General features: G+C 40.7%; 1 protein-coding gene across 3 annotated transcripts in view; it reads left to right on the plus strand.

Moving 5' to 3' along the window:
- nrg2a (neuregulin 2a) overlaps window positions 1-14,626 on the plus strand; it is a 158,823-nt gene that overhangs the window by 78,334 nt on the left and 65,863 nt on the right. For all 3 annotated transcript variants that reach the window (XM_046318087.1, XM_046318088.1, XM_046318090.1), the window contains exons 2-3: window positions 4,713-4,875; window positions 5,478-5,596. In XM_046318087.1, the coding sequence (XP_046174043.1) occupies window positions 4,713-4,875; window positions 5,478-5,596 (282 nt within the window). The remainder of the gene's footprint in view (window positions 1-4,712; window positions 4,876-5,477; window positions 5,597-14,626) is intronic.

Here is a 14,626-nt window from a genome sequence, read left to right on the forward strand (position 1 = left end):
GAGAGTGTGACTCAGTAATATGTTGTATTGGATTGCCCCAAATATAATACTTTGTATTCAGGACATAAAGTGAATTTCTTTGCCAATTTTTGGGCAGTTTTACTTTAGTGCCTTACTGTAAACAGGATGTATGTTTTGGAATATTTGTATTCTGTACAGGCTTCCTTCTTTTCACTCTGTCAATGACGTTTAGGTTAGTATAGTGGAGTAACTACAATGTTGTTGATCCATCCTCAGTTTTCTCCTATCACAGCCATTACACTCTGTAATTGTTTTAAAGTCACCACTGGCCACATGGGGAAGTCTCTGAGTGGTTTCCTTTCTCTCCGGCTACTGAGTTAGGAAGGAACACCTGTATCTTTGTAGTCCAAAGTGTAATAATAACTAAGTGTAATAACTTCACCATGCTCAAAGAGATATTCAATGTCTGCTTCTTTTATTTTTACCCATCTACCAATAGCTGCCCTTCTTTGCGAGTCGTTGGAAAACCTCCCTTGTCGTTGTGGTTGAATCTGTGTTTGAAATTCACTCCTTGACTGATGGACCTTACAGATAATTGTACAGTATGTGTGGGGGACAGAGATGAGGTAGTCATTCAGAAATCATGTTAAACACTTATTTTATTGCACTTAGTTTGTCTTGCCATGACAAAGTGGTTGAATACTTATTTCAGCTTTTCATATTTGACAAATGTATAAACATTTAGAAAAACATAATTCCACATTATTGGCTATTGTGTGACAAAAAATCTAAATTGTATCCATTTTAAATTCAAAATGTGGAGAAAGTCAAGGGGTGTGAATTCTTTATGAATGCACTATATATGCTAACAGAAAGGCAGCTAACGATAAAACTTGTGTCTACAGTGAGATGGACATGAAATAAGTAGCTTCATACATGGTAATGAAATGTAATTAACAGACATGTAAGTGATAAACGTATGCTTCCTCTTCCTTTTGTAGTGCATTTAACAACTTGGTGTCATTTCTGTCAGGATTTGGCCAGGGTTGTTCCGGTTTTTGGTCACTAGATGCCCCCATTGTGCCTTTTGGCCTTTTGTTTTCCCTTGATCCCCATTATTATTTGCACCTGTGCCTCGTTTCCCCTGATTGTATTTAAACCCTTTGTTTTACTCAGTTCTTTGCTCTGTGTTTGTATGTTAGCACCCAGCCCTAGTACTCTGTGAACTCTTGTTGATCCCGGTGGACTCTCTTGTGGAATTCTGTTTTTTGTTCTTGTGGAATTCCTTTTGAGGTTGTGGAGTTACATGTTTTCCTGAAGAACTTCACTTTTTACTTCATTAAATACACCGTCTCAAGTACTGCTGTGTCTGTCTCAACTTCTGGGTTCTGCTGACTATTCGTGGCTCAGTTGGTTTAGTGACTGTTTCTCACTCCGGAGACCCGGGTTCGTAACCGGGTCCTGACATTTTCCTTCTTAAATGCACATCTAGCAACATCCATAACAATAATTTTCTGTCAATCTATGGCTTACAAAAATGGCACAATATAGACAAAATAAATAGAGAGAAATAAATAGATATGGGTTTAAAACTTACAGATCTGAGCAATGATTAGTGGGTCTTGTATTTCTTTCTAAGAGCATCTAAGAACACATTCTGCAAGCAGTTCTTAGAGTATATCACATTCTGAGAGCAGTTCTTAGAGCATACTGCATTCTGAGAGCAGTTCTTAGAGCATACTGCATTCTGAGAGCAGTTCTTAGAGCATATTGCATTCTGAGAGCAGTTCTTAGAGCATATCTCATTCTGAGAGCAGATCTTAGAGCATATTGCATTCTGAGAGCAGTTCTTAGAGCATATTGCATTCTGGGAGCAGTTCTTAGAGCATATCTCATTATGAGAGCAGTTCTTAGAGCATATCTCATTATGAGAGCAGTTCTTAGAGCATACCACATTCTGAGATCAGTTCTGAGAGCATACCACATTCGGCGAGGAATTCTTAGAGCATACTGTATTCTGAGAGCAGTTCTTGGAGCATATCTCAATCTGAGAGTAATTCTTAGAGCATACTGCATTCTGAGAGCAGTTCTGAGAGCATGTCGTATTCTGAGAGCAGATCTTAGAGCATAATGCATTCTGAGAGCAGTTCTTAGAGAATATTGCATTCTGAGAGCAGATCTTAGAGCATACCACATTCTGAGAGCAGTTCCTAGAGCATATTGCATTCTGAGAGCAGATCTTAGAGCATATCTCATTCTTAGAGCATATCTCATTCTGAGAGCAGTTCTTAGACCCCATCTCAATCTGAGAGGAATTATTAGAGCATACTGCATTCTGAGAGCAGTTCTGAGAGCATACCGCATTCTGAGAGCAGTTCTTAGAGCATACCGCATTCTGAGAGCAGCTCTTAGACCCCATCTCAATCTGAGAGGAATTATTAGAGCATACTGCATTCTGAGAGCAGTTCTGAGAGCATACCGCATTCTGAGAGCAGTTCTTAGAGCATATCACTTTCTGAGAGCAGCTCTTAGACCCCATCTCAATCTGAGAGGAATTATTAGAGCATACTGCATTCTGAGAGCAGTTCTGAGAGCATACCGCATTTTGAGAGCAGTTCTTAGAGCATATCACATTCTGAGAGCAGTTCTGAGAGCATACCGCATTCTGAGAGCAGTTCTTAGAGCATATCACATTCTGAGAGCAGTTCTTAGAGCATACCGCATTCTGAGAGCAGTTCTTAGAGCATATCACATTCTGAGAGCAGTTCTTAGAGCATACCGCATTCTGAGAGCAGTTCTTAGAGCATATCACATTCTGAGAGCAGTTCTTAGAGCATATCACATTCTGAGAGCAGTTCTTAGAGCATATCACATTCTGAGAGCAGTTCTTAGAGCATATCGCATTCTGAGAGCAGTTCTTAGAGCATACTCATTATGAGAGCATTCTGAGAGCAGTTCTTAGTTCTTAGAGCATATCTCATTATGAGAGCAGTTCTTAGAGCATACCGCATTCTGAGAGCAGTTCTTAGAGCATATCTCATTATGAGAGCAGTTCTTAGAGCAGATCTTAGAGCATATCTCATTCTTAGAGCATCTGAGAGCAGTTCTTAGACCATATCTCAATCTGAGAGGAATTATTAGAGCATACTGCATTCTGAGAGCATTCTCTGAGAGCAGTTCTTAGAGCATCTTCTGAGAGCAGCTCTTAGACCCCATCTCATTAATGAGAGCAGTTCTGAGAGCATACCGCAGTTCTGAGAGCATACCGCATTCTGAGAGCAGTTCTTAGAGCATATCTCATTATGAGAGCAGTTCTTAGAGCATACCGCATTCTGAGAGCAGTTCTTAGAGCATATCTCATTATGAGAGCAGTTCTTAGAGCAGCATTCTGAGAGCAGTTCTTAGCATTCTGAGAGCAGTTCTTAGAGCATATCACATTCTGAGAGCAGTTCTTAGAGCATATCGCATTCTGAGAGCAGTTCTTAGAGCATATCACATTCTGAGAGCAGTTCTTAGAGCATATCGCATTCTGAGAGCAGTTCTTAGAGCATACCGCATTCTGAGAGCAGTTCTTAGAGCATATCTCATTATGAGAGCAGTTCTTAGAGCATACCGCATTCTGAGAGCAGTTCTTAGAGCATATCTCATTATGAGAGCAGTTCTTAGAGCATACCGCATTCTGAGAGCAGTTCTTAGAGCATATCTCATTATGAGAGCAGTTCTTAGAGCATACCGCATTCTGAGAGCAGTTCTTAGAGCATATCTCATTATGAGAGCAGTTCTTAGAGCATACCGCATTCTGAGAGCAGTTCTTAGAGCATATCACATTCTGAGAGCAGTTCATCCCTTTTCTGGTATTAGGTTCAGTTATGTCTTGTGTTCTTTGAAGCATATCATCCCAAATTGCTTTTTTGTTCCATTCAGTTGTGAATGCTTGAACCATACCGCTTCAAGCATTCATAAAAACTGAAACTAGCTACTCAATTGAAGACAATGTAAATGTATCCTGTTTGACAGTGATTCTGACTTAGTCTAGAGATATGAGAGAGGCTGAGCTCTGGTGACCCCATCTGGCTATATGAGAGAGATGATGGCTGAGCTCTGGTGACCTCATCTGGCTATATGAGAGAGATGATGGCTGAGCTCTGGTGACCTCATCTGGCTATACGAGAGAGATGATGGCTGAGCTCTGGTGACCTCATCTGGCTATACGAGAGAGATGATGGCTGAGCTCTTGGTGACATGACATGTCTGTCTTTCTGTGTCTCTGGGAGAATCTCAGTTGCATTGGAAGAGAAGGACAGAGGGGAGGGACTTCTGGCTTTCTCATCCAATGGCTTTGAGAAGGAGCGAGGACGCGAGGAGTATGCAATTGCGATTCTCCTTCTGTCTTTCTGGGTCTCTGTGTACCCCCCCACACTCTCTCCACATCTCCCTCTCTATTCCCCTCTCCCTCTCTCTCCCTCTCTCTCCCTCACTCTCATTTCAATTCAAAGGGGCTTTATTGCCATGGCAAATGTGTTTACATTGCCAAAGCAAGTGAAATAAACAATGAACAAAACAACAATGACAAAAACCAACAAAGAGACTTAAACAAAAGAAAGACGAAAACAATCAGACATTAACAGTAAACATGATACACAAAAAGTGTTCCTCTTTCTCTCTGTCTCTTTCTCTGTCTCTTGTCTTAAGCGTGTCCCATTTAATTTAATAATGTCTAATATCACCTCTGTTTCTCTCTCTGTGTTTAGCTAATGCCCCAAAGTTGAAGCGGTTGAGGAACCTGATGGTGGAAGAGGGGAGCAGGCTCACGGTCAAGTGTGAGGCTACAGGAAACCCCAGCCCTACCTACAAATGGTTCAAAGATGGCAGTGAGCTCAAGAAAAGCAGAGATGTCAAAATAAAGTCCAGCCAGTGAGTCCATCTACAATCCCTTGAAGCTCCTAATATATTTAGCATGTGGTAGTATTAGCAAAACAGACAAATGTCAAAAGTCACTGCGTGGCAGTAATTTCTCCTTCAGTAGTTTTCTCCTAATGCTTTTAGCAGCTGACCCAAAAGATGAAAAGCATTTTGGAAAGTGAAACATCAACACAGAGACACATTATTTATGAGAGTATGCCAGGGATTTATGAGCAAATTCCTTCATTAGTGAAATAACAGAAACTATACTTTGCAGTGTAGAAGTGTTTAGCGACTAGGTGGCCTTTTAAATGAAAGTTGGTTACTGGGTTGATGAATAGGACAGGCCCTAGATTCCTCAGTGTTCCATATTGCAAATCTTTACCTTCCTGTAAATTCTTACCTGCTGAAATGACAAACTGCATCAGAATCGACTCTGACTAACTGGCTTCTATCCCGCTCTAATCTGGTTTGTATGGCAACTCCCCGTTTTTGTTGCAAGGCTACGGTAGGTTCTTCCATGCCTGTTGTTTTGTCGTCCTCTGTCCCCAGACACTTGTTGTGTTTCCATGTCATGTTGGGTCCCCTGAGTCAACTGTTTGTGTCTGCCACAGGAAGAACTCCAGGGTCCAGATCAGCAGAGCCAAGCTGGAGCATTCTGGGAATTACACGTGTGTGGCAGAGAACCTTCTAGGGAACTCCAACTCCACGAGCACTGTTCACGTCCAAAGCAGTGAGTACTGAGCCATGGCCTGTCTGTCAGAGAAGAGGGAATACTGGCATGATGCAGAGTGTATGGCTGGAGCATGTATGAGCAAAGAGATGGCGTGTTGGATATTGTCAAGATCATGGCCCGCCCGCCCATTAGGCAGGATTAGGTGGCCGCCAATTGCGACAGATTGACGAGGATGGCATTTTCTGTGCTAAACTGACCATGACGCACCTGCAACAACACATAAAATCTAATATAATTCTGCTCAAAAACAATGACAATTTCTCTCAACCAGTGGCATATGTTTTTTTTAGGTGAGCTCTGTATTCTCTTGAATCTCTTCTCCTCATTCTTCCCAACAGCGGTGCAACTGTCTTCTCTGTCTTGTGGCAGAATGAGTGATTTGCTGCACAGAGGAAGTGTGTGTGTGTTTGTGTGTGTTTCACTCTGGAGGAGAGGCAAGGCAGGCGACGAGACAGGGCATATCGGGGTGTCCACAGGCTGGGGGAGGGGTTCACCCAGATGATATCAATAAAAAATGGCTGAAAATATGGTGAAGGGAGGTAAACTGACAGTATTTTGCTGTGTTTAGCCAACAGTTAGGTAGGAAGCTTGATATGAACAGAGTTGGCAAAAAAACATATATACCTGAATGAATGAATGCAGAAAGCAGAGTGAAGAATGCAGAATGAAGAATGCAGAGTGAAGAATGCAGAGTGAAGAATGCAGAGTGAAGAATGCAGAGTGAAGAATGCAGAGTGAAGAAAGCAGAGTGAAGAATGCAGAATGCAGAAAGCAGAATGCAGAATGAAGAATGAAGAATGCAGAGTGAAGAATGCAGAGTGAAGAATGCAGAGTGAAGAATGCAGAGTGAAGAATGCAGAATGAAGAATGCAGAGTGAAGAATGCAGAGTGAAGAATGCAGAGTGAAGAAAGCAGAGTGAAGAATGCAGAGTGAAGAATGCAGAGTGAAGAATGCAGAGTGAAGAATGCAGAGTGAAGAATGCAGAATGCAGAATGAAGAATGCAGAATGAAGAATGCAGAGTGAAGAATGCAGAGTGAAGAATGCAGAGTGAAGAATGCAGAATGCAGAATGAAGAATGCAGAGTGAAGAATGCAGAGTGAAGAATGCAGAGTGAAGAATGCAGAGTGAAGAATGAAGAATGCAGAATGAAGAATGCAGAGTGAAGAATGCAGAGTGAAGAATGCAGAGTGAAGAATGCAGAATGAAGAATGCAGAGTGAAGAATGCAGAGTGAAGAATGCAGAGTGAAGAAAGCAGAGTGAAGAATGCAGAGTGAAGAATGCAGAGTGAAGAATGCAGAGTGAAGAATGCAGAGTGAAGAATGCAGAATGCAGAATGAAGAATGCAGAGTGAAGAATGCAGAGTGAAGAATGCAGAGTGAAGAATGCAGAATGCAGAATGAAGAATGCAGAGTGAAGAATGCAGAGTGAAGAATGCAGAGTGAAGAATGCAGAATGCAGAATGAAGAATGCAGAGTGAAGAATGCAGAGTGAAGAATGCAGAGTGAAGAATGCAGAGTGAAGAATGAAGAATGCAGAATGAAGAATGCAGAGTGAAGAATGCAGAGTGAAGAATGCAGAGTGAAGAATGCAGAGTGAAGAATGCAGAGTGAAGAATGCAGAGTGAAGAATGCAGAGTGAAGAAAGCAGAGTGAAGAATGCAGAGTGAAGAATGCAGAGTGAAGAATGCAGAATGCAGAATGAAGAATGCAGAGTGAAGAATGCAGAGTGAAGAATGCAGAGTGAAGAATGCAGAGTGAAGAATGCAGAGTGAAGAATGCAGAATGCAGAATGAAGAATGCAGAGTGAAGAATGCAGAGGGAAGAATGCAGAGTGAAGAAAGCAGAGTGAAGAATGCAGAGTGAAGAATGCAGAGTGAAGAATGCAGAATGCAGAATGAAGAATGCAGAGTGAAGAATGCAGAGTGAAGAATGCAGAGTGAAGAATGCAGAATGCAGAATGAAGAATGCAGAGTGAAGAAAGCAGAGTGAAGAATGCAGAGTGAAGAATGCAGAGTGAAGAATGCAGAGTGAAGAATGCAGAATGCAGAATGAAGAATGCAGAGTGAAGAATGCAGAGTGAAGAATGCAGAGTGAAGAATGCAGAGTGAAGAATGCAGAATGCAGAATGAAGAATGCAGAGTGAAGAATGCAGAGTGAAGAATGCAGAGTGAAGAATGCAGAGTGAAGAAAGCAGAGTGAAGAATGTAGAGTGAAGAATGCAGAGTGAAGAATGCAGAGTGAAGAATGCAGAATGCAGAATGAAGAATGCAGAGTGAAGAATGCAGAGTGAAGAATGCAGAATGCAGAATGAAGAATGCAGAATGCAGAGTGAAGAATGCAGAGTGAAGAATGCAGAGTGAAGAATGCAGAATGAAGAATGCAGAGTGAAGAATGCAGAGTGAAGAATGCAGAGTGAAGAATGAAGAATGCAGAATGAAGAATGCAGAATGCAGAATGTGAAGAATGCAGAGTGAAGAATGCAGAGTGAAGAATGCAGAATGAAGAATGCAGAGTGAAGAATGCAGAATGCAGAATGAAGAATGCAGAATGCAGAGTGAAGAATGAAGAATGCAGAATGAAGAATGCAGAATGCAGAGTGAAGAATGCAGAGTGAAGAATGCAGAGTGAAGAATGCAGAGTGAAGAATGCAGAATGCAGAATGAAGAATGCAGAATGCAGAGTGAAGAATGCAGAGTGAAGAATGCAGAATGCAGAATGCAGAATGAAGAATGCAGAATGCAGAGTGAAGAATGCAGAGTGAAGAATGCAGAGTGAAGAATGCAGAGTGAAGAATGCAGAATGAAGAATGCAGAGTGAAGAATGCAGAATGAAGAATGCAGAATGCAGAATGCAGAATGCAGAATGCAGAGTGAAGAATGCAGAATGAAGAATGAAGAATGCAGAATGCAGAGTGAAGAATGCAGAGTGAAGAATGCAGAGTGAAGAATGCAGAATGAAGAATGCAGAATGAAGAATGCAGAGTGAAGAATGCAGAAAGCAGAGTGAAGAATGCAGAATGAAGAATGCAGAGTGAAGAATGCAGAATGAAGAATGCAGAATGAAGAATGCAGAATGCAGAGTGAAGAATGCAGAATGAAGAATGAAGAATGCAGAGTGAAGAATGCAGAATGAAGAATGCAGAATGAAGAATGCAGAATGCAGAGTGAAGAATGCAGAATGAAGAATGCAGAATGTAGAATGCAGAATGAAGAATGCAGAGTGAAGAATGCAGAATGAAGAATGCAGAATGCAGAATGCAAGAATGAAGAATGAAGAATGCAGAATGCAGAATGAAGAATGAAGAATGCAGAATGAAGAATGCAGAATGAAGAATGAAGAATGCAGAATGCAGAATGCAGAATGCAGAATGAAAGAATGCAGAATGCAGAATGCAGAATGCAGAATGCAGAATGAAGAATGCAGAATGAAGAATGCAGAATGCAGAATGCAGAATGCAGAGTGAAGAATGCAGAATGAAGAATGCAGAATGCAGAATGAAGAATGCAGAATGAAGAATGCAGAATGAATAATGAAGAATGAAGAATGCAGAATGCAGAATGCAGAATGCAGAATGCAGAATGAAGAATGCAGAATGAAGAATGCAGAATGAAGAATGAAGAATGCAGAATGCAGAATGCAGAATGCAGAATGAAGAATGAAGAATGCAGAATGAAGAATGAAGAATGCAGAATGAAGAATGCAGAATGAAGAATGAAGAATGAAGAATGCAGAATGCAGAATGCAGAATGAAGTATGCAGAATGCAGAATGAAGAATGAAGTATGAAGAATGCAGAATGCAGAATGAAGAATGCAGAATGCAGAATGCAGAATGAAGAATGAAGTAAGAAGAATGCAGAATGAATAATGAAGAATGCAGAATGCAGAATGAAGAATGCAGAATAAAGAATGAAGAATGCAGAATGAAGAATGCAGAATGCAGAATGCAGAATGAAGAATGCAGAATGAAGAATGAAGTAAGAAGAATGCAGAATGCAGAATGAATAATGAAGAATGCAGAATGCAGAATGAAGAATGCATAATGAAGAATGCAGAATGCAGAATGCAGAATGAAGAATGAAGAATGCAGAATGAATAATGAAGAATGCAGAATGAAGAATGCAGAATGCAGAATGAAGAATGAAGAATGCAGAATGAAGAATGCAGAATGAATGAATGAAGAATGCAGAATGCAGAATGAAGAATGAAGAATGAAGAATGCAAATGAAGAATGCAGAATGAAGAATGCAGAATGCAGAATGCAGAATGAAGAATGAAGAATGCAGAATGAAGAATGCAGAATGAAGAATGAAATGCAGAATGCAGAATGAAGAATGAAGAATGCAGAATGCAGAATGAAGAATGAAGAATGCAGAAATGAAGAATGCAGAATGAAGAATGCAGAATGCAGAATGCAGAATGAAGAATGAAGAATGCAGAATGAATAATGAAGAATGAAGAATGAAGAATGCAGAATGAAGAATGAAGAATGCAGAATGAAGAATGAAGAATGCAGAATGAAGAATGCAGAATGCAGAATGAAGAATGCAGAATGAATCATGAAGAATGCAGAATGAAGAATGAAGAATGAAGAATGCAGAATGAAGAATGCAGAATGCAGAATGCAGAATGAAGAATGCAGAATGCAAGAATGCAGAATGAAGAATGCAGAAATGCAGAATGCAGAATGCAGAATGCAGAATGCAGAATGAAATGAGAATGCAGAATGAAGAATGCAGAATGAAGAATGAGAATGAAGAATGCAGAATGAAGTATGAAGAATGCAGAATGCAGAATGAATGCAGAATGAAAAATGAAGAATGCAGAATGAAGAATGAAGAATGCAGAATGAATGCAGAATGAAGAATGCAGAATGCAGAATGCAGAATGCAGAATGCATAATGAATGAATGAAGAATGCAGAATGCAGAATGCAGAATGAAGAATGCAGAATGAAGAATGCAGAATGAAGAATGCAGAATGAAGAATGAAGAATGCAGAATGCAGAATGAAATGAATGAAGAATGCAGAATGAAGAATGAAGAATGCAGAATGAAGAATGAAGAATGAAGAATGAAGAATGCAGAATGCAGAATGCATGAAGAATGCAGAATGAAGAATGAAGAATGCAGAATGCAGAATGAAGAATGAAGAATGAAGAATGCAGAATGAAGTGCAGAATGAAGAATGAAGAATGCAGAATGAATAATGAAGAATGCAGAATGCAGAATGAAGAATGCAAATGAAGAATGCAGAATGCAGAATGCAGAATGCAGAATGATGCAGAATGAAGAATGAAGAATGCAGAATGCAGAATGAATAATGAAGAATGCAGAATGCAGAATGAATGCAATGAAGAATGAAGAATGCAGAATGCAGAATGAAGAATGAAGAATGCAGAATGAATGAAGAATGCAGAATGAATGCAGAATGAAGAATGAAGAATGAAGAATGCAGAATGAAGAATGAAGAATGAAGAATGAAGAATGAATGAAGAATGAAGAATGAAGAATGAAGAATGAAGAATGCAGAATGCAGAATGCAGAATGCAGAATGCAGAATGCAGAATGAAGAATGAAGAATGCAGAATGAAGAATGCAGAATGAAGAATGCAGAATGCAGAATGCAGAATGCAGAATGAAAAATGAAGAATGCAGAATGAAGAATGAAGAATGCAGAATGAAGAATGCAGAATGCAGAATGCAGAATGCAGAATGAAGAATGAAGAATGCAGAATGCAGAATGCAGAATGAAGAATGCAGAATGCAGAATGAAGAATGAAGAATGCAGAATGCAGAATGAAGAATGCAGAATGCAGAATGAAGAATGCAGAATGCAGAATGAAGAATGCAGAATGAAGAATGCAGAATGCAGAATGCAGAATGAAGAATGAAGAATGCAGAATGAAGAATGAAGAATGAAGAATGCAGAATGAATGAAGAATGCAATGCAGAATGCAGAATGCAGAAATGCAGAATGCAGAATGCAGAATGCAGAATGAAGAATGAAGAATGAAGAATGCATAATGCAGAATGAAGAATGAAGAATGAAGAATGAAGAAATGAAGAATGCATAATGACAGAATGCATAAATACAGAATGCATAATGACAGAATGCAGAATGAATAATGCAGAATGCAGAATGAAGAATGCAGAATGCAGAATGCAGAATGAAGAATGCAGAATGAAGAATGAAGAATGAAGAATGAAGAATGAAGAATGCATAATACAGAATGCATAATACAGAATGCATAATACAGAATGCAGAATGAATAATGAAGAATGCAGAATGAAGAATGCAGAATGCAGAATGCAGAATGCAGAATGAAGAATGCAGAATGCAGAATGAAGAATGAAGAATGAAGAATGCATAATACAGAATGCAGAATGAATAATGAAGAATGCAGAATGAAGAATGCAGAATGCAGAATGCAGAATGCAGAATGAAGAATGCAGAATGCAGAATGCAGAATGCAGAATGCAGAATGCAGAATGAAGAATGCAGAATGCAGAATGAAGAATGAAGAATGAAGAATGCATAATACAGAATGCATAATGCCTTGTAGTGTTCTGTTTTCCTGGGTCGTCTTTTCCTGGGTCGTCTTTTCCTGTCATAATAGGATTTATTTATATATTTTTTTGCAGGTACAATATACGTTGTTGTTGATGTGAACATAGGGAATATGATTGATTTGAGAAGTTGCCTGGGTTGCTATTCATCCTAAGGTCATGAGAGAAATGGCTACTCTTGTGAAAGGCTGCAGTGGTGTATGCCTGCCTGCTGCAGTGTGTTGCTATAGCAGTATGTAGCCGCAGTATTATCTGTGTATGTGTGCCTGCTAGAGAGAGAGAGAAAGAGTGAAGGAGGCAGCAAAAGCTAGAGAGTGAGATAGTGACTGAGAGTAAGCAAGGTAGATGGAGGAAGGGAGTGAGTGAGGGAAAGGGGGAGCGAGAGAGAGAGTGTAAAGGGAGAGTGAGCAAGAGAGTAAAGGGAGAGACACAGTAAAGGGAGAGAGAGAGAGAAAGAGAGAGTGAGAGAGAGAGAGAGAGAGAGAGAGAGAGAGAGAGAGAGAGAGAGAGAGAGAGAGAGAGAGAGAGAGAGAGAGAGAGAGAGAGAGAGAGAGAGAGAGAGAGAGAGAGAGAGAGAGAGAGAGAGATATTAGGAGACCCAGCTGCTTTGCAGAGGAGACTGTTTCACACCCATTTTAGAACGCAGTCAGAGTTTGCAGGCTTTGTCCAGAGGCAGCCAGTAACACAGGGTTTCTCTCACCATTACCACTAGTATGTCACATCTCTTCCTGAACCTACACCCTCACCGTGTCACCTCACTCCAGACACACACACACATTCATACAAGCTTTTTCAGAAGCTTGCCTACAGTAAATGCCTACAGTAAATGCCTACAGTAAATGCCTACAGTAAATGGGATTGTTAGTAATGTTGGCCGTCACTCCGGTTTTGCTCTCCCATAAAGGCTGAACAAGGTTTAACACAGAGAGGGAGGAGAAGTGTGTGTGTGTGTGTGTGTGTGTGTGTGTGTGTGTGTGTGTGTGTGTGTGTGTGTGTGTGTGTGTGTGTGTGTGTGTGTGTGTGTGTGTGTGTGTGTGTGTGTGTGTGTGTGTGTGTGTGTGTGTGTGTGTGTGTGTGTGTGTGTGTGAAAGTGTGTGTGTGTGAAAGTGTGCGACCATGAGCTCTAGGGCCTATGGGTAATGAAGACAAACAGCTCCTATCCCCAGCACTATCATTTCTCTCCCCAGATGGAACCAATAGTGGTGCCTCTGGATACTGATTGCTCTGTCGGAGGCAGGCCCTGAGAAACTAGCCCCAACACATGCTGTCCTCCCTCCCACCACCCAGCCCCAGACTGGTCCCCTGTGCAAGCCTATGGCTCCTCTCCCTGTCTAGGGTCAGCCGCTGGGGAGGGCCTTGAGCATGGGGGTCTGTCTGTGTATGTGCATGTGGTCCGAGGCTCTAAGGTCACAGGTCAAAAGCAGGGAGAGGGCAGGCTGGATGTAGCCTGTGATCTGGTGGATGGGCCATTTCACAGTGAAGCAGACCCACTAAATATATTTTCACTTTGGTGCTGTTTTACAGGGCATTGATCACTCTGTTACAGTGAATGAAAGGTTGTAACCACAACCAGATGAATAATTAGCTGTGAGCTGTGCTGCTGGGAACTTATCTGATGCGGAGTATCACTCAGACTGTCTGAGCCTAACCAACTTGAACCACAGTCCTATGTTGATATCTGAGGTAACTGGAGCTCACTAAACACCACTATAAACTGGGTGGTTCAAGCCCTGACTGCTGATTGGCTGACCGCTAACCACTTGAGCAATCTGGAATCTGGATTCCTGATTTAACAAGACATGAGAGATGGGAAATGGAGTTAGTGAGATTTACAGATGAGCACTATTGTAAAACCCTGTAGTTATTGTGGGGCTACTCCATATTTCTTTACATAGGCCCTAGACCTAGACAATAAATTACCTGTATTCATACTAAATTAATAAATAAAAGGCCTTTTCATACTAAATTAATAAATCAATGGCCTGTATTCATACTAAATTAATTGATTAATTTTCTGTATTCATACTAAATTAATAAATAAATGGCCTTTATTCATACTCATTTTTACAAGCTATTTGATTTGACCAATGTAACCATGCAACACCAAACTAGTGCGATTCTTCCGATAGGAAGAGCCGAGAGGTGCAGAACATGTTTCATAAATCTGGTGTTGGATAAAACAACTGTTGTGTTTTCTTGTAAAAACTGCACGGACAGTGAACTTGCTCTTCTCATTCATGTTTACAATGAGGGGAAAGTGTGTTGTATGGTGGCACTGTGCCAACCGTGCAGTATGCCAATGATATCCAACTGCTGCTCTTCTGTGGAGATTTTTACCAACGTCACTGTTTTCACCAGGAAAAACAAACACACATTGTAAATGGACAAAGTGGCAATTATTGTTCTACTGCACACAGACGGCTGAGTGGGTGGCTGGGTTCATTGATTTACTTGGTCCA

This window comes from Oncorhynchus gorbuscha, linkage group LG20, assembly GCF_021184085.1.
Source record: "Oncorhynchus gorbuscha isolate QuinsamMale2020 ecotype Even-year linkage group LG20, OgorEven_v1.0, whole genome shotgun sequence".
Taxonomy (NCBI): domain Eukaryota; kingdom Metazoa; phylum Chordata; class Actinopteri; order Salmoniformes; family Salmonidae; genus Oncorhynchus; species Oncorhynchus gorbuscha.